This window comes from Clupea harengus, chromosome 2, assembly GCF_900700415.2.
Source record: "Clupea harengus chromosome 2, Ch_v2.0.2, whole genome shotgun sequence".
NCBI classification, from domain to species: Eukaryota; Metazoa; Chordata; class Actinopteri; order Clupeiformes; family Clupeidae; genus Clupea; species Clupea harengus.
In genome coordinates this window covers 17,092,440-17,112,602 of record NC_045153.1, presented here as the reverse complement: position 1 = coordinate 17,112,602, position 20,163 = coordinate 17,092,440, and the positions used below count along the sequence as shown (strand labels likewise).

At 44.7% G+C, this 20,163-nt stretch overlaps 1 protein-coding gene across 1 annotated transcript in view; it reads right to left on the bottom strand.

Annotated features, from left to right (window-relative positions):
- LOC105893007 (transmembrane protein FAM155A) overlaps window positions 1-14,370 on the bottom strand; it is a 109,716-nt gene extending 95,346 nt beyond the window's left edge. The window contains exon 1 of the mRNA XM_012819348.3: window positions 12,815-14,370. Coding sequence (XP_012674802.1) covers window positions 12,815-13,534 — 720 coding nt within the window. The 5' untranslated portion in view covers window positions 13,535-14,370. The remainder of the gene's footprint in view (window positions 1-12,814) is intronic.
- Window positions 14,371-20,163: the final 5,793 nt, after the last annotated feature.

Genomic DNA, 20,163 nt, shown 5'->3' with positions numbered 1-20,163 from the left:
TTTGGACCATTAATGCAATTCGCCAGGAGCCATTATTTCATTGGAGTCGTTGGCACAGAGGGGCCTGGTTTCGGGCGTGGGAGTAAATTGGCTGCTAATGGGGGATGCTTTTCTCTGTGTGTCACATACGCGCAGGACAAGCCGGCCCATCTGTGTCTGGCCACTCTAAAGTGCCTGAGCCGACAGGCCGGAATCAATGTCATGTATTAAAACAGATGAGAACCATCTCCTGGCTGAGCGGCTGCGCGCCGGCCAATGTGTCTGTCTGAATGAAGAAAAAGGACCGGCCATGCTAGCCAGAGATTATGAGGGAGGATAGGAATCAGAGGAGAGAGAGAGAGAGAGGGAGGGAGAGAGAGAGAGAGAGAGGGAGAGAGAGAAGGGGACAGAGAGAGAGGGAGAGAGGAATAGGGAGAGGAAGGCACCGAATACAGTGCGTACACACTCACACACATACACACTCAAGCACATACATACTCACACGCAGATACACACTCACACATTACCAATCTGCATTCAGACGGACACGCATGGTGGGAGCACATATAAAGACACGGTGGCAGCGTGCGCTAATGATCAGAGCATATCCCCCCACGCTCATCCCTTTCTGTCTCTCAGTGCGCCGTTAGCGCTAAAGGAGGCATTTAGCATTGAAGCGAGCACAATGGCCGGTCACACTCGCACCGCTGCTCGCCTTAATCCCATTCTGACGCCCTAATCCGTTTGTCACACCGGGCCCTGGCAATGCCAGGCAACAGGCGGGGGTGGTGGGGTGTTATGTTGTGCAGGGGGGGTGGGTGGTGTTGGTGGTGTGTGTGTGTGTGGGGGGGGGGGGGGGGGGGGGGTGGATGATGGAAAGCGATGAGCGTCACGGTGAGGCATGGGCAGGAAGCGACGGGGGAGTGTGTGTGCTTGCGTGTGTGCATGTGTGTGTCGTAAAAAAAACAACAGGAAAACGCTGGAGGAGGGATTTGACGAAAGGCACTGGCTCGCCGTTCTGCCGTGTCAGAGGCTCAACAGCTGATACACAGGAAGAAATATGACATGGCAAACACACCCGTTCCAGCTCGATGTCGACAAACAGGCTCCAATCCTCTGCATAAAAAACCTTCCTCCTCCCAGAGAGACCATGTGTACTCTGTCTACTTCAAATCATCCTTAATAACCACCCAAGACGTCCGATCAAAGCTCGAGCTCTGAGTAACAGCAACAACCTTCGGAAAGGGCTGTCATCAACAATGGGGACACGGCTTAGCTGGGGGTTTACAGCGGCAGAACATGAGTGGGCAGATATCAGAATGCGACGGCCTCTTAAGGAAGGGGAATGACACGCGGGGGCGCCGGGGACGCGTGGTGAAACCTTATCGGTGTTCCTCGTGAGAGACAAACACCGGCGTTTAATATGATGTTGAGTTCCCCTGCCTCTCTTTGTGTTTGCGCAAGGAAAAACCAACAGGGCTGTAATTAAATTAGACTGCACCTTGGAGAGAGAAAGAACGGGAAGAGCAGGCCAGGGGGAGGGGGAGTGCAATGAGGGGTTTGAACAGAGAGAGGGATAGAAAGACAGAGAGAGGGAGAGGGAGAGAGACGAAGAGCAGGAAATGGTAGGGCTATAAAGAGTTACTGTAGGCTCTATCTACGCAATCGTGTGTGGGAATGAATAGTAAAATTGAGGCAGATGGTGGTGGCCTCGGCTCTCTCTTCTGCACAAAGACCAGTTGGGCTCGAGGCACAACCACAGCCTCCACCATCCCATGTGAGGGCAGGTTGAAGCCTGCAGACCATATTAAGTGAGGGCAGATGGGTTATTATGTGTGTATCTGCTCCGAGCCACTCATTGCGAGTGTGTAGGAGTGGGAAAGATAGTTACCCAACAGTGCTGGCTTTTTCTCTACCAACCGCAGCTTGCAGTCTTCTTGCGGTCTAATAAAATCGGAACATGAACAGCATACACAGGTGCAGATGATACACAAGTACATTCTCTCTGTTAGGGAATGAGATTTTACGTTTAAATTAGCTTTTAGTGCTCTTCTCTCTCTCTCTCTTTCTCTCTTTCTTTCCCAGGAGTGCTGTCTAATGAGGCCCTCTGTGTTTCCCTCGTTACTCACTGACGTCCGCAGTGTAATTAATTAGCACCTACAGGACACAGGTAATAAACAGCACTCATTGTCCCCGTGTAGAATTCTCACTGAGACACACACTGCACTGTCTGGCGTCACACCCTCACACAGAGAGAGAGAGAGAGAGAGAGAGAGAGAGAGAGAGATACAAAGTTATTTAAAATTATATTGTTGATTAAAAATGCAAGTATGTTTTGGGTCCTATGTGTGTTATTTACTTCACACTACTTGGCATGCACACATTATGTGTGAGCACGAGAGAGTGAAACAGAGAGAGAGAGCGAGTAGTGAGGGGAATTATGGCTGTTTTTAGGGAACCAGATCATTTGGCTCAGCTCAACAGTAAGAGCCGGCCCTTTCGGCTCCCAAACGTCTCTTCATTCTGTACCGCTTCTGGATTTTATAATTCAGCCAAATTTAAACCCATGGCTTGTGTGTGTGCATATATATCAGGTTAATTATTCAAAGTAATTATACTTATAGAGTGCCAACTCCATGAAGCCCAGCACCTCAGCTGCGGCAGGGCCGCTTAGGCTTATACGTTGACTGCAACCTGGAAGGCACTCCTTGCAGGGCCCTGGTGGACATGTGCAGGTGAAGAAGTCGTTACAGGTGACTGTTGCTGGTAGAGCGGTCCACCACCAGTTATGGCTCTCCACCACACACACACACTGCCAGTCCAGGGGGAGCCTCCGCATCGCCACTGCTCCTGTCGCCAAAAGGAGCTGCTGCACCGCTCGGGCTCGACAGACGCAGGTTTATGACACTTGGCTTATGGACTTCACTCCAGGTGCACAGGTATGGGGTTTTCAGCCCTGAGCGTAATAAGGGGGTTTCTCCTGGGCTGATGAGCTAATTGGTCGGCCCATGTCGAGAGACTTTCGGACGGTGCGTATAGGGTGCCGCTGGTCAGTCAGAACAGGGTGGTGGTATTCCACTGAGACCAGCTTGCACCGGCCCTTGGCTCATATGGACAGAGACTCAGATAATGAGACTACCCCTCCTACCCCTACTGCTTCTCCACAAACCCCCGACGACCCACCAGGGCTCATCATCAGTCTTATCCAGCTTCCCCAGCACCATAGCGACTTTGTGTGAAATTCCTGTGTTGTTAGGGACAACTAACCCACAAGGTGGGAGCTGTGTGGCATCCAGGGGGTTAGCGTTAGCTTCCGTTTTATCTCAGTGAAAGAATGTGGGGTGCTACCGGCATGCTATACCCGCTCAACTGAGTGTGTTAGTTCTGTGAAACTGTTCCAGAATGTAGCTCATGGCTCCTTTTAGCGTCTAATGTTAGCATGTGTGCCTGTTATCATTCCGTCTGTGTTTACTGCTGTTTGATGCCTGTGTAGTTCCCTGTGTTAGTTTAGTGTTATCGGTCACCGCCTGGGCCTTCGATGTGTGTCAAAGTCAGACCTGCCTCTCGCTTTCTCCTGTCTGTATCAGGGTTTCCTGCCTGTTTGCTTTCATCATAAAAGGCTAGCAGCCAAATCACAAAAAAGCTTGCTATTGTCTTCTTCAAAGAATCCACAGACGCCACAATATCAATAGCGCATTGTGTTGCCTCTTGGTATGATATGCACTATATAAATAAAATTTGATTTGATTTGATTTTAATATGTAGATCCCCCCCCCCCCCCCCCCCCCCCCCCGCATACCCATGTTCAGTCTGCACCAGAGTATTAACTGCAGGGCTGCAAAGAGTTGACAAAATCATTGAATAAACCGCAGTAAATAGTCGGGAAATGACTCGCTTTTTCCACGCACCTCTGATTTCTGGCCTTGTTTCTTGCCTCGCATAAAAGAATTCTGTCTGGGCACCGTTTCCCTAAATAATTCAGAATGTTACTCTGTGACATTTTGTGTTCTTGTTTTCACTCTCTCTGAGATTTTCTCAGTCTGTAACTGTCAGGGACTTCTGGGTCCATAGTCACCAAGCTTCACAGTTAGCAGTCAAAGTTCAGAGAAGGACGCAAGAGATACTGTTCCTTCAACCACTCTGAGCGATGAGTAAGACTTTTCTTTGAGAATGAAGGCCATCCTGGTTTAATGACTGTCAGACCATAAAAAAAGGAGATCATGATGACATTTTGCAGTTATTTTTATTCCTCTAGATGCGTCATCTAACATTCATCAGTGACATTATAAGGCTTCAAAGCAGCAACAGAAGCAAAACATGAGGACAAGGGCTACATGGCTACAACAAATCAGTCAGCCAATATTGATCATCCCAACCAAATTACAGTTAGGTTAATATCATGACAGCTACGCTATGCTACAGTTTATTGAAGTAATGCATTCACCCACTATGAACAATATGTATAATGTACAATAGACTCAGTCAACATTCAAAAGTTGACATTGGACAACAGTGGTCTGCCACTCACAACTTTCTTATGCATATCTTCTGTTTGTGAGACTGTTTGCGTCATACTGTATACTGTATATTTTTAAGAAGACTTTTTGTACCCAACTCATCTCCAGTTATTTATACACTGGATCAACGCCATCTGTCATGATGGAATATGACCGCGTCCCAGCACTCATAAATTATGATGGAAATATTCCCCTCCCTGAGAATGTTGATCACATGCCTTTAATCCTACTAAGTTTTACTACTAAAAGGAGGGAGAAGGGAGATTGTGTAAATTTGAGAATTTTGACCAGTTAGGACAAATGTCCTGCTCTGAGAAGCTTGATAACTCTTGAATCCTGGTCTAACAGAAGGCTTTTGTCTATTGAAACAGCTGAACTCTAAACCGCATGCGAATCACTTCCTCATTTGCATCAGGCATTCAAACCCTAGCCGCCCCAGCTCTCAAGAAATTGGATTACATTTTTTTTTTTGGTGTTTACACGATGTACCGTGACTTACCACATTTTTACACTTGAAAGCTGAATCTGTTTGACTAGGCTCTAGTTTCCGATGAGCAGAAGGCATGTGTAAATAACTTCTCTTTGTTAATCAAACAGCTCAAATGATCTAGTTCTTCAACTAGATCCATACAATAACACAAAGCATGGTTATGTGCTCAGCTGAAATCTATGCAGCTGTATAAACCCCAGTCCAGGTGTGTTAACCAACAACACAGGTTTTGTCAACAGCTTTCATCAGACCCCCACTGAAAAAAAACATCTAGACCACAAAGGGCAATCTAACAATCACGAGACAGAGAGGGAGATAGAGAAAGAAAGAGAGATGAGGGCACATTAAAGTGAGAGTGAGAGAAAGAAAATGAATTAGGCTTGATTCCAGACAGAGAGAGAAAAGGGCGAGATGGTGAGAGAGAGAGACAGCTCTTGGCCAAGTCTGCTGCTCCCGGTGCCAGAGTGGACAGGGTCTCTAATTGAAGTGCAGACGAAGAGAGATCCATATCTGTCATGTGACACTTCATGAAAACAGGAAAAGGCTTTCTGATCCCCGATCTCCTCAGACGGGAGGGGAGAGGGCGGGAGCGCAGGGAAGACAGAGTGAGAGAAGAAGAAAGAGAGAGAGAGAGAGAGAGAGAGAGAGAGAGAGAGGGAGAGAGAGAGATAGCGAGAGAGAAAGAGAGAGAGATAAAGAGGGAGAGAGAGAGAGAGAGAGAGAGAGAGAGAGAGAGGGTCGGCAGAAGAAGGGACCCTGGCACAAATATAGCCCAGGATACCGTGAGCTAAGAGAGATGTAGATTAAGATAGAGAAGGGGGACCTGAAAAAAGGGGGAAAGAAAAGAACAAGAAAGGATAAGTAAATAAGAGGATGAGCCTCGGAAAGGAGGAAAGAGGAGTCAGTGAGATCAACAGTGCTGATTTGACGGTGACATTTGACACTTACTCCTCTGAAAGAATAGACGATGTACAACAAGGGATTTTCATTTCCTGGTGCCTTTTCCCTTTCAGCAACATATGTCTGTGTGTGATAGAGAGAGACAGACAAAGAGGGAGAGAGATAGAGAGAGAGGGGGGGGGGCAGAGAGCAAGAGAGAAAGAGGTCCAGGCTGAGGGGGCCTTGCTGCATATATGATTCGTCCCTACATGATCTTTTGCTAGCACAACGCTTTGCCCAGGCAGATGGAGGAGCCTACAGATAAACAGGGGAACAAAAGGCCTATAGACCCAGGGGAGAGGAGTGGAGCAGGCAGAGGCAGACAGCGGCCCAGAGGAAGGCCTGCCCACAGCACTGGGGAATTACGAGGGCGCAAATTCAATTACACCGGAAGGGAAGGCCAGGTCTGGACCTGCTGAAAGAAACTGCACTCTGGAGAGAGTGAGTGAGAGAGAGAGAGAGAGAGAGAGAGAGAGAGAGAGAGAGGGAAAGAATAAAAATTGTGTGTGTGTGTGTGTGTTTGTGTGTGTGTGTGTGTGTGTGTGTTTCTATGACATTGAAAGTGTTTGTGTGCATGAGTTGAGTATTCAGGACACTGCAAGCTGCACTGAAATAGTTGGTGCCATGCATGTACACACTGTACATCTATGATGTCCTGAGGCTGAAGAAACATGAGAGTACATTTGTCGCTGTATATTAATAGCTACTAGTGGGTATTACCTGTTTGTTTTCCACTGAATGCAATCCACTAAATTCAACCTTGGGGATTGTATTTACTTCATTATTACTCTTAAATCTGTATATATACACACACACACACACACTATATAGCATGAAATATAGCATGATATATATACAATATCTAATAATATTCTATCTATTATCTATCTAAATAATATAATTAGAGCATATCATTCTATTTCTGCAAAGGTCTGCAAAGAAGCATCTCTGAGTTTCCTCATCTAGGACTCTACTGACTTACTTGAATGCTAACAAACACTATTTGTCTGCAGACACAAATGGCCAACAATACTCGCAGGCCCAACTGTACATCGCCACTCAGTCCTCCACCCTCTGGGCCCTCCTCATCGCCTCGACAGTCAGTCGAGGACGATGAGATGGCTGGGACCCAGGAGTAGAGAACGAGCCATGCCTGGCCTGAGCTCTCTGAGCTGGAGAGACCTCGTTCCCTTCTCAGCCCCCTCTCTCTCGTGAGCAGCAGAACCAGTTGCCCTCACAGGAAAAAGGTTTAGGAGGACTTGAGCACGTAGTATTGATTACGACCCTTTGGAGGCTCATCTAGCTGAAAAGGGATTTAGGAGGTGCCTGCTGCTCACACGGTGGCAGGGGCCAGATGAAAGATCCAGATTGTTGTGAGTGTGTGCGGTAATGTGTGGTACGGTGTTGTGTGTGTGTGTGTGTGTGTGTGTGTGTGTGTGTGTGTATGTGTGTGTTGAGAGTGTGTGCGTCTGGGTAGTAGTGGGAACTGGGAAGTAAAAAATACTTTTGTCTTTTGATGATGATACTGACATACACACAGGAAAAATGTGATATTTGGTATGTGTATTTGTGTGTGTGTGTGTGTGTGTGTGTGTGTGTGTGTGTGTGTGTGCACGTACGTGCACGCATACGTGTTTGTGTGTATGCACAGAAATGTTATTTCTGCATGTTATTGTTTTAGCCTGTGAAAAGTGACACATTCAAGCTGCCACCACTGAAGTTGAGCTACTTAGAATGCCACTACTTCCTTTCAGTTATCTGTACTAAGGGGAAGGTCCCCTGTAGTTTCTGTCTTATTATATACTGTAGGCATTAACTGAATATCTGTTGATTCAAAGTAGTTGCCATCCACATCAAACGTAAACATACTATATTGCCATTGAACTCTTCATGTTGTTGTCATCCATGTCCATTTTCTGCCCATCAGGTGCAGTCTCTGTATATTCCCCCACAATAAGCCCTTCTGAGTGATGCAGAGTGAACTATTATCACAAATGTTCATGATATATTTCATGATTGTTACTGGATCTCAGTAACAGACAGAGAGAGACCGGGAGAAATGAATAGATAAATAGAAAAAGATACACTACACATATATAGGTGTATATGTATGTACAGATTACGCCATTCTTGTGTATATATCAAGAACAGTCTTATTTTGTTATGGTATATGTACTGTACATGTTTCTGAGTTTCTGTGTCCTCAAATGTGTGTATGTGACTTTTCCACATCATTTACTGTTACTGTTACTGAACATTTCTCACATTTTACAGTTGCTTAAAGCCATGCCCTGCCATGCCCACAGCTACAGCCACCGCTACAGCCACCGCTAACAGCACTTGATTACAGGTCATTTCCACATACCCCAGATGCAATGCTCCATAAAAAAAACCTGACAAACAGAATACTCTTCAAGCGCGGAGCTGTACCGTACTGCGGTCGTGTTTGCCCGAGAAATCTCTGGGTCAGGCAACGAGGCCTTTCTGCCTCATTAGCTTCCATTGCAAACAGTGTTCCAGCAGGAGGCTGGCTGCCTCCCCGCCCGTCACTTTGGTCACATCCATATTTAACGTAGCCCCAGGTCTCCCACCCATCTCTATTGCAGAGCCAGTCAATAAGGGGAGTGAGACAAAGTCACACGTTCAAAGGGGCCAAACACAAGCCACACACACACACACACACACACCACACACCACACACACACACACACACACACACACACAAGCAGGCAAACACAGGTACACAAACACACTCAGATACACATTTAGGCAGATACACGCACACACACATAGAGTCCACGCACACAAAGACAGAGGCAAACACACACACGTATCACACAGAGTTCCCACGCACACATACTTTCCTACTTCTCTCATTATTACAGTCACCCAGACCAGTGAGAGGGAGAATTCGGAGGCAGTGATTTTGGCAGTGACAAAACAGGCAATGAGAAGAGCAGACAGAATAGCCCAGGAAAAATGATGATAAGGGGAAAAGAGGAGAGGAACATGATCGCTTCCTAAAATTATAATTTCACTTCCGATTCCGATGGGTTGTTAAACTGACATTCCGCAATTAAAGGCAAAAGTGCTGTGCTTGTGTAAAGGTCAGACTAACATAAGAAGAGATTTGCAATTTAGATTGCATTAAAAGGCCGCCAACTCCCCAGATCCAGATTTTTATTTCATTACGTGCAAAGCTGGGTCTCCTCTATCTCAGGCCTGCATATCGGATACTGATTATGTGATGAAAAGAGAGAGGGTGGCTGCTTATGCACACACGCACACACACACACTCATTCACACACACACACACACACACACACACACACACACACACACACACACACACACACACACACACACACACACACACACACACACACACACACACACACACACAGTCACTTGGTTCAGAATGTGAATCATGATGTACATGGTGAAATCAGATGCACAAATATCTCAAAATCCCAGAAACATAAAACTTGGGCATCAGTCACATACTAACTGAAACATTCAAATTAGGTTTATCTCTCCAAAATGAGGAATGATCTATGTCTGTCTACCCATCCCTGATCCCATGGTGCTTGCTAGCACCCATGCATTATTCCCATCCATTCATCATGTGCCTGCCCGTGCCCACCCCTTTAATTCCTTTGTCAGCTGAAGACCAGGCATAGAGAGTGAAAGTAGGAAGAACCCATAAGCTCTTAACGCTCACCTGGGGAGAAGTCAAAACTGACATTTTTCCCCACAAACATCAAACGGTAGCACACACATGCACATAACCCCAGACACACGCACACACACACACACAAAGTGTGTTACAGGCAGATGGGGTATTATGCTTCTAATCGAAGCCCCAAGTCTCCCTGGCTTTACCATGAATCCACCTCTGAACCGCTCACATCACATGAGTTTAGCATCATCTCCAGACCTTTGAGCACAGATGAAACATGAAGAAAAACACGAGGTGATTGAACCAGGGCACAACTCAAACTCTACCCAACTGCTCCCACAACTGGATCAATAAACCAATAACTCGCTGATAGCAATATCCATAGCGGTGCTTTGATAACTGAACTATAGTGTATTTGGTCAAGGTCGTGGCTAATGAAAGTACTGACTCATCAGGATACCAATAGTGGAGAGGAAATAGGTAGCTACCCATTTCCTATCCAGGGCTCTTCATTACAAATGGAACTCTGAGATAATATCCATGGCCTGTCTAAATCAAACACAAATATCCAAATAACTGGCAGAGTTCACCTCCTCAAGAAAATAAATTAATGATGATTTGGGGCTTTCTCAAGCATTTCCAATGACATGGAAACAGAGAGGTACTCCCTCTAAGCATTGTGATCGATGTGCCAAGTGAATATGGCACAGGACAAAGGTCCATTTTGATGGTCGAAATTTCTGTGGCAAAGAAATGTCTATTAACATGGTCAATTCAAATGTCTGTATGTTGGAGGCTCTTTACTATCGAATGCATAACATCAGTGTAGGTAGCCCAGGCCAATGTATGGAGAATCCATACTAACAATGATGGCAAAAGTTACGGGTCAAAACTAGTCTCCAAACCAGACTGGGTCATTTCCCAGAAACTTAATTTCTAACAAACTAATAATAATGTAATGATGTTAACTTTACCATAAACCAAAGACCTGTCTTTTCCTATTTACCTTTCAGAATTGGTGCCAATGTCAAACATTAGCATACCTCACGAAAACATATCCTTGAGTAAACACTGTATAGTCATTGAGGGTGCTGCCCTCAAATTTCCCCCTTAAGGCAAACAGCAACGGGCTGGCACTACCACACTTACCCAAACTTCATGTGTTCCTCAATGAGAAATAACATGATTTTGGGAGTTATGCTCTTAAAGCTGCAAATACAGTATAATTATTTCTAAATGTGCAAAACATTTGAAAAATGTCGGTTTTTCTCACCTATCTTTGAATCAGGATGCAGCCTTTGTAGAACCAGTCCAACTCCATGCACCCTTGCAATTGATGTATGTAGTTAAAGAAGATGAAGTATGACAGGCTTTGATTTTTCTGACCTTTGGATTAAGCTGTCTATTGCATGACATTGCCTCAAACCTCCCCCTGTTGCACAACACCTTCACAATACCCAGTATAGCCTTACACAAACAATCCAGTTTGAAAGTAACCACATCCAGAGACTAAATGTACTACACTTTGTATAAAACTGTATTATTCTAGCACTGGTCTGTACACTGAGTGCTAATAATATGTGTTTAAGCATAGAAATTGACAGTCTGATAGACCACTACCTCCCCCAAGCCAGGGGACTTTCTGGAAAGCAGAGTCAGATGATATGAATTACATGATCTGGTTGAAGTAAAATGTTGATAATCACAGTCCTAGAAGTTAAAAGCCTCTGTGGGTAACTGACATGTATGGACCTCCAGAGACAGGTGAACCTTTGCAGAGTGATGCATAACTACAAACCATATGCATACCAAACTACCTACCATGACGCCTCTGAGTTGACGTCCCCAGAATGGAGATTGGTTTCAGCACCATGGACAGTGATCAGTACATACAATGCGGCCCGAATAGCTTAACTTTTGATGCTTTGCTAAAAATGTAGCACCAAGAGTAAGCTCCATGCTCTGTGTCCTGCAACAGAGGCCTTTACATCCATCTACATTAAAAATGACAACTATTTATTCTGACAATGGCAGAAATAGGCCCACAAAATCGAAGCCCCACTTCTAATGTGTGCAACAAAAGTAGGGTAGAAATCAATTATATTATAAACAACATGATCATTTTACAAAAGCATATCTAGTGACCCGAATCGAATGGAGCTCTATTGACAATGTATTTGATCGTTCCTAAAACCAGCCCCCTGTAATGCCAAAAAGCCTGGACTCGCCAATATTTTCGCAATTGACCTCAAAGGGGGTGATTGCGGGTATACTGCTTGTTGTCTTTCAACACACACGATACATTTTCCTGAACGCAAACTGACGATAGAATCGTCGCCACATGAAGGGCACAAGCTCACTGGTTCTCGCTAACACGGCTATCATTTTTCAAAATAAGGTATATCCTCAAAGGAAATGGCAGACGTCCATCAGAACGAGTAATGACATCTAAAATCACCTGAACAATACAACAAGGGAAAACAACTTCCGGTGGATTAGACTATTACTCTTGCACTGTTAACGTTATTGAAATCTGGCATCGCACAACGCCTCTCTCTGTCTCTCTCTGTGTGTCTCTCTCTCTCTCTCTCTGCAGCCGGAACGATACTAAATGAAAGGGGGAGGGGATGGCACTGAATAAACGTCCCCTCACACGCGGTTTCTGATGAAGAGAACATGCGACAGTTGACGTCTTACATTGTCATTAGTTTTGCACACGTTATACGACATGGCCTACCATTTTATCTTAAACGATTATAAAGACCCCATATACCGTTATAAAGATTCCAAATCCACTGTAAAAATCAAATTTCTGTTGTCGAGAAAGCTTTGTACAATCACAAACACCCTGGAATGATTTATCTATCTCCAAAGAAGATAAATAAATAAACCAACAGAAAGGTTGAATAAATAAAGGCATCTCCACATCAAAGTGATCCACAAGTGCGCGCTCCCTGAGACGCACGCAGGCGCGCACGCAAAGGATAACTACTGAGCATGGAGCCACATATTGCGAATATTTAGTCTTACGCCATATATAATACATTATGTTACATACAGAGAACTCTGTATGAGGCACTTATAAGCAGCCAACTGTTCTAATAGAAAGCAGTCTCCATGACTACCACAAGATGTAAATGCAGTCACCTCTCCCACCCCAATACAACAAGAAAATCGATGCATGCCTTTTGCCCCCAGCTTGCACCCTACCTTGCATTCTTCCATGCATGTCCGCACCGAATAAACATCCGTTTCATATTTGTGAATGAGAAGCTCAAACTCTTCATAATTCTCCTGAGCTAGCTGGTCGGAGAGTTGAAAAGCCTGCAAGCACCGCCTGCAACCTGCTGGGTCGCCGGCCACCGCCATACTGCAGTTCAAACTGTCCTGACTGGAAAATCCGCTAAACAAATCCAAAAGAGAGTACGAATTACAAAAAGAAAGATATAAATCACTCAGGTTCCACTCGGCCGACCGCGTCCCCCCCTCTTCCGAGAGGCCGAGGCACACGGCTTGCGCGTCCAGGAAAGTGAAGCAGTTTTTGGAAATGCTGTCGGGGTGACAAGTTTCAAGTCGCCACAAAGGTGGGGTAGAATTCCCTATAAAAATAACATCTTTATATGTAGCGATGAGGCCGCTATAAGAGTGATTAGAGCTTGGTGGTGAATGTAAATGGTGAGGGTAGTCTTTCGTGTCCATGGAATCTGAACTGTTCTCCTGTCGCTTGTCTCGGGTCCTGGTCAGTTTAGCCTCGGCGCAGAACCACAAGTGATTAGAGAGCAGGACGGTTATAAAAAGGAGAGATGCCAAGGACAATCGCCATCTCTGGGCCCTCTCGGAGTCGGTGAATGGCTTCTCGTTCTCTCGGGGTGCAAACCAGATGTTTAAGCCGTCATCTTGCTGCCGACACGTCCGAGCACCTCTGGTCATATTTTAGGAAAGCGCTGACAGCACTGGCCGACTCCACCGCGACGGCTCCTTTGCCACAATATGCATTGACTTGGGGGATTGTCTCGTGTTATTTCTCCCTCTTAAACGATTGATTTGTCCGTGGTCCCCGTCTTGACGTCGATTCCGTTATTCCGATCAAGTTAGCGCTTCGCAGAGATCAAGCCATGAATTGTCATATCCCCTTTTCCCATGGCTCTTCGGAGAAAAACCTACTTCTCAGTGACAGCATCCCTCTCTCCCTTCCTCTCCTCGGGGCCGCGCTCTCTCTATCTCTCCCATAGACCAGCTGTTGCAAACCCGCCGCCTGCGCCCGTCCGTCGATTCCCAGATTGTGTTATGACAAGGCGAGGTCCTCGCGTTGGAGCCAGATGCTTTCCCTCGTCCGTATCTGGGCAAATTGCCTTGGATCTTTTCTCACGATCGCCACAGTCATCTTTGTCCTGCATTAAGTTGCCGCCATGTTCGTCTTGAAACACTTTTTGCGGGAGCTGGGTCGTGTGCGTCATCTCCAGCAGCTCTGCGATCGCTCCATCCTGGCGCATTTGCAGATCTGCCTACAAGCAATGGATACACCAATTCATGTTCTCTCCCTCTCTCTTATACACACATAGACGCACACACATACACACACAGATACATAGACACTCTCCCACACACACAAGGCACTCGCTTCACCCGTATTATAATCTTGCAAGAAACATATTTAGTTTTTCTGTAAACTGAAATGACAATGAGGACCAAGGGCAAAGACTCTTTAGCAAAGTTCTTTTACAGCAAAACTGTTATTCCAAATGACATTCAAAATTTAAGGATAAACGGTTATCTTGTCAGATATAAAGAAGTGTTGCGGCAGTTTCCACAATTAGTAACAGCACATCAAGTGAAAAACAGTAAAAAGAACACACGTATTGTAAGTGACTCTCAACAAGAGGAAAAGCAGCTTGCAGGAATGATAAGGTGATAGCCCGTCATTACATATGCATTACATCACGTATGCACAACGTTGGAAACCAAAGTTGGCCGAATAAAATAGGTCTGGATTAAAACCTATAAATTAAATAAAGAGCAAGAGTGTGTTAACTGTGTGTCCAGGCTCCTCCTCTCTTCCACTATTTCCCCTTTTCAGAGAGCATTGGTTTGCACTGGGTAAGCGTTAATTAGTATGCGGTGGAGAAGTGTGCCTCCGACGACAGCAGCTAGGTGTCCGTTTTGTGACCGGTACACAAGAGACATCTGGGCGTCCAACAGGCACGTTTGTCGACTGGAGTGGAAACGTGAGGTGTGTGTATGTGTGTGTTTACTGTACGTGTCTTCCACTAACCTTGTACGGTCGTGGTATTGACGTATCCCTATTTGGTCTGTATTTTCAAAGCAAACACGGCGAACGTGATAGATACAAAACGATTGGGGTCGGGCAGTAATGCAAATAAAGCAATATTGTGTGTGAGAGAGAGAGAGGTTGTGCATGTGTGCGAGAAAGAGAGTGGAGTGAACGCGCGTGTGTATAGGGGCGGACCGGGTAACGCTGTGTTGAATGTGAAGAGCAGAATATAAATTCTCTCTCTGGAAAAAATCCTTATCAGTGACTAACGAATTTATTCTTCAATTGTTATATGCAGTGTTGAATATGAGTTTGCTTTGATTACTGTTGTTATTGCTGAAATTAAGATTTGAAATGCTTATAGAAATCCAGGGGTGAAAGGTAACAAAGTACATGTCCATGTAATGTCCTTAAGTACAATTTTGAGGCACTGGTACTTTAGTTGAGTATTTCGAGTTTATGCTACTTTAAACTACATTTTAAAGGAAAATATACTTTCCACTCCACTTTATTTGATAGCTTTGGTTACTTAATAGATAATATAACAAGCTTTTAAAAACATGCTTTTAAAACACAACGCATCGTTGAAGATTAAACCAGTGGTTTCCAAATTTGTTAAGCTTCTGACGTCTTACAATAAGCAGTGTATAGTCAGAGTCAGGCGTCTATAAGTTATTAACAGCTCCATCAAAACAGTGATTTTCCCTCTAAACTTTTCACATTGTTTCATTTCAATAAATGTTCAAAAGATCCAAGATTTCACCAAAAATCAAAGAAAAAGTTAGAGGGAAAGTCCAAAAAGCTGAAAACAGATTTGTGTATCAGAACTTTTTTTTCTTTTTTCCCCTTTAATCATCTCACAACCCCAGATTTATCTGGTGTTCCTGTACATAAAACTGTTTATAGTAGTTCAAACTAGCACCACCTCCAGCAGCTACAAAAGTAACTGTTAACACATATGCACTTTTAGGGATGTAGGATTTTTACACTGCTGTATTGTTACTCTTACTTAAGTAAAGGAGCTGAATACTTCCACCACCACTGTGGAAATCACACTGACATTGATATTGTTTGGCAGAGAGAAAATATTCTCCCTCCAATGCCCTGCTGTTTATATTACTTTATTTCAATTCAGCTTTGGTGTTACCTGTAACCCACGTGACAGAAGTTCAGCTAATCGCTTTTTATTGAGGTTGACAGTGTGGAGTGTGTACAAATGCATCATATCCATGTTATTATAGGCCTACGCTATTGTTCTTCGGCAGATCATTGTTCTGCATCATGGCCAAACTCTTTCTATTTGTGTAGCCGAATACTGCCCTGTCAAATACTCATCCATACCAATGAGAAATGTAATTGAGTTATTATCTAGGACTAGCCCATATAACCACTGAAATGATCTATAAAAGTGAAATACATGCATAGTATTACCCACTTCATTTTAGTTTATGGTTTAGGTGATGATTGGCCATGAATCATCCGTGATTCATTTGACATTGGTTGCCTACAGTACTATCAAAGGTATCGAATTTCAACTGAGACAATTTACATACATCACACAGGTTGTCACAATAAAAATATATCTTTCGTGCATACACACACAGCAGTGTGATTTTTTTTAACTACGCCTAAGGGCTTATCATGACAAGGGGGTTTCTCTTCTTTTCCAATCGATGGGTAGCTAAGCGGCTCCAATGTCAACTCCTGCCCAGTGGGCAGTAAAATCTAATGATATAACAGCTCAATAAACCCCCTTCAAACAAACATGCTCTGGAGGGTCGGGGCCATTTCATTGGAACATATGGCCAGTCCTGAAAGCGAAGCCTCAGAAGGGTAGTCACTGGTTGAACGTCTCCTGAGTCCACCTTCACAAGAGAAGGATGGCGATTCAAAGAAATGCGCGTTTCATTAACCCCCACACTGCTTTGCGAAGTCCCTCGGGCGCACGGGAGCAAGCAACAAGAATCACGATAGCAAAAATGGCCGTATTGGATTTCCTTGGATTTGTTCATTCTCCTTTCAGAATGATACAGCCCATTTAGTTTCTGTTGGGTACTCAACTATTCTGCTGAATAAGAAGAATAAGAACAGATACGAATATAAAGCACCATTAAGGAGTTTCGGTCGAAAAGTAGCTAATAGTATCTAACTTCTGAAAAGGCATGCAAAACCTTACAAACACCAGCAACAGCATAAATGACACTGATACATTCTTGCTAGTATGCTAACTCATGGCTTTTGACCATGAAGTTGGCGATGTGATGCTGAGAAAGCTTTTTTTTAATTTCCGCAGAGTGGTATGACCCGGACCACAGAACTGCATAGTGCATAGCCTAGGTAGCAAGTTGGAACAACAGGTGTGTTTATCTGTCCTTCACATAAATGTATGTATGTATGTATGTATGTATGTACAGACGTGGACAAAATTGTTGGTAGCCTTCCGTTAAAGGAAGAAAAAGCCACAATGGTCACTGAAATAACTTGAAACTGACAAAAGTAATGAAAATGAACTAATGAAAATCAGACATTGCTTTTGAATTGTGGTTCAACAGAATAATTAAAAAAAATAAACGAATTAAACTGGCCTGGACAAAAATGATGGTACCCCTAGAAAAGATTTAAAATAATTTGACCATAGAGACATGTTAAACTAAGGTGTGTCCTCTAATTAGCATTACAGGCTTCTTCAAACTTGTAATCAGTCAGTCTGCCTATTTAAAGGTTGAAAAGTAGTCACTGTGGTGTTTGGTATCATGGTGTGTACCACACTGAACATGGACCACAGAAAGCTAAGGACAGAGTTGTCTCAGGAGATTAGAAAGAAAATTATAGACAAGCATGTTAACGGTAAAGGCTATATCACCATCTCCAAGCAGCTTGATATTCCTGTGACAACAGTTGCACATATTATTCAGAAGTTTAATGTCCAGGGGACTGTAGCCAACCTCCCTGGACGTGGCTGCAAGAGGAAAATTGATGACAAATTGAGACGGATAATACAAATGGTAACCAAAGTGCCCAGAACAACTTCCAAAGAGATTAGAGGTGAACTCCAAGGTCAAGGTACATCAGTGCCAGATCGCACCATCAGTCGCTGTTTGAGCCAAAGTCGACCGAGGAGGACACCACTGTTGAAAGCAAATCATATAAAAGCGAAACTGGAATTTGCCAAAATGCATATTGACAAGCCACAGGGCTTTTGGGAGAATGTCCTTTGGACAGACGAGACAAAACAGGAGCTTGTCAATTTCAAGTTATTTTAGTGACAATTGTGGGTTTTTCCTTCTTTAAATGAAGGGTACCAACAATTTTGTCCACGTCTGTATATATGTATGTATGCATGCATCCATGTTTGTACATAGGAATAGGTGTATGCAGTTTTTCTTAACCGTATCTGCCTTACCTGCTGCTATAGAATTGTGGCAGACGTTCACCTGGGGGGGAAGTGCTCACTGTAGGGCCATTTTGTTCTTGGCTGAGGGCAGTTTGCTTTTGTTGTTTTGTTGGCAGGATGTGTTGCAGAATTCATACTGTGCTTGAGAGAGCTCGTCTTTCTGTCATTTTCACCCTTTGTTTTCCCCTCTTTCTATCTCCCTGTCAGTGTGTGTGTGTGTGTGTGTGTGTGTGTGTGCAGAACGGGTGTTAAGGCCTTGTGTGCGATACATCATTTAGCCGGCTCCTTTAGCTATTAGCTAGAGGTCGGTTCTTCTGTGTCAGGTTAGGAAACCTGCTGATTGAATGCTTGCAGGGATGAACAAAAGATTTGGGATGGGGCACAACAACTCAAGGGGGACTCTGCATGGGGGGGGAATAGGTGTGGGCCTGTGTGTGTGTGTGTGCGCATTTGTGTGTGTGTCTGTTGACTGCCCGGCCTGACAGTGAGAGACAGGGGATGCTGTCCTGTCCTGGCACCTTGCGCAGAGGAACAGGTGCCTCCCCTCTGTTTGGTGTCAGATTCATGTGCCCCTGGATTTCAATCTGACGCCCCCCACCACCCTCACACACACACACACACACACACATGCACACACACACTGATGATTAGCCGCTCACCTTCCTCAGCCCACGGGCAACACCTCCTCACCACTCCCACACTCCCACACACAGCTCTGGACATATGGCCCAAACCAGCATGTGTATCATCATGGCTGATGATCAGACACACACACACACACACACAGACACATCTATACACACACACCTGAAAGCTGGCCAATCTGCCACAATGGCATATGTGTGTGTGTGTTTGTGTTTGTGTCGGGGCCAAGGCCACAAAGAGGCGTCTCTTTAATTAGCGGCCTGCCGGTGCTTTCCTGGCGGGCAGAGAAGAAGGGAAAACGACCGTGTTTACGTGCATCCTGCTGCCCCGGCTCCCCCGGCGCAATCTGGAGCCTCCACTGTCACCGACCCAGCCGACAGACTTGAGTCATCGCGGCCACCGACAGCGAGAGCCACACTCACCGACTCCCCGTCCCCACACAACAGCCTCCAAGCCAGGCTGCATTTGCTTCTAGCATTGGGCAGAGGAGGAAGGCAGAGAGAGAAAAAGAAAAGAGAGAAAGAGAGAGAATTGGATGAGAGGAACACAGGAGAGAGGTGTGGGAGAGATAAAGGAAGAGAGGAGCCATGAAGTAATGCTGTAGAGAAATTAAGGAGAGGGATTCGGAGAGGATCTGATGCACTCGTAATCTGTCATGTTCTGACAGCAAATAAGATGCTCCCTCTTCCCGTTCCCGGTTTGATTTAGTCCAGCTTTTTACGTATAAAGTAACCCTCACAGGTTGCCAAGAATGATGAGTGCATGAAACCTGCAGGCCTGAGAAAATGAGAGATGTTGAAGCAATGGCTATTTTGGAAAGGCCTTTTTTACTGCCATACAGCCTTTTGGGTAGTCTTGTTATTAACATCAGTGATTCATAGCATATTAGGTACTCATGGCATCTCATGATACAAAAATAGAGGTTGATTAAAATAATCAAAATCACTTGTGAAAGGAAATACTACAGGGGAGGGTTTCATGCTAAAGATATAAAAACAATAGTTGTGGCCATCGTGTTTCATTTCTCTAGGCGCTAGCTTCTCGAGTTAACATTTCCCTGATGATCAAAGAGATGTTCTTGATTTATATTAAGTCAGCATGTCAGCACTATATATCAGTCGTAGACCATGAATTGTTATATGAACTTGCAACAGGACCCGATAACCACTTTTGAACTCTAAGCCAGCACAAGAGTCTAAGAACTGGGGTAATGTATTCCGTTCTCTTCGTCCTTGTAAGAATAGTTGC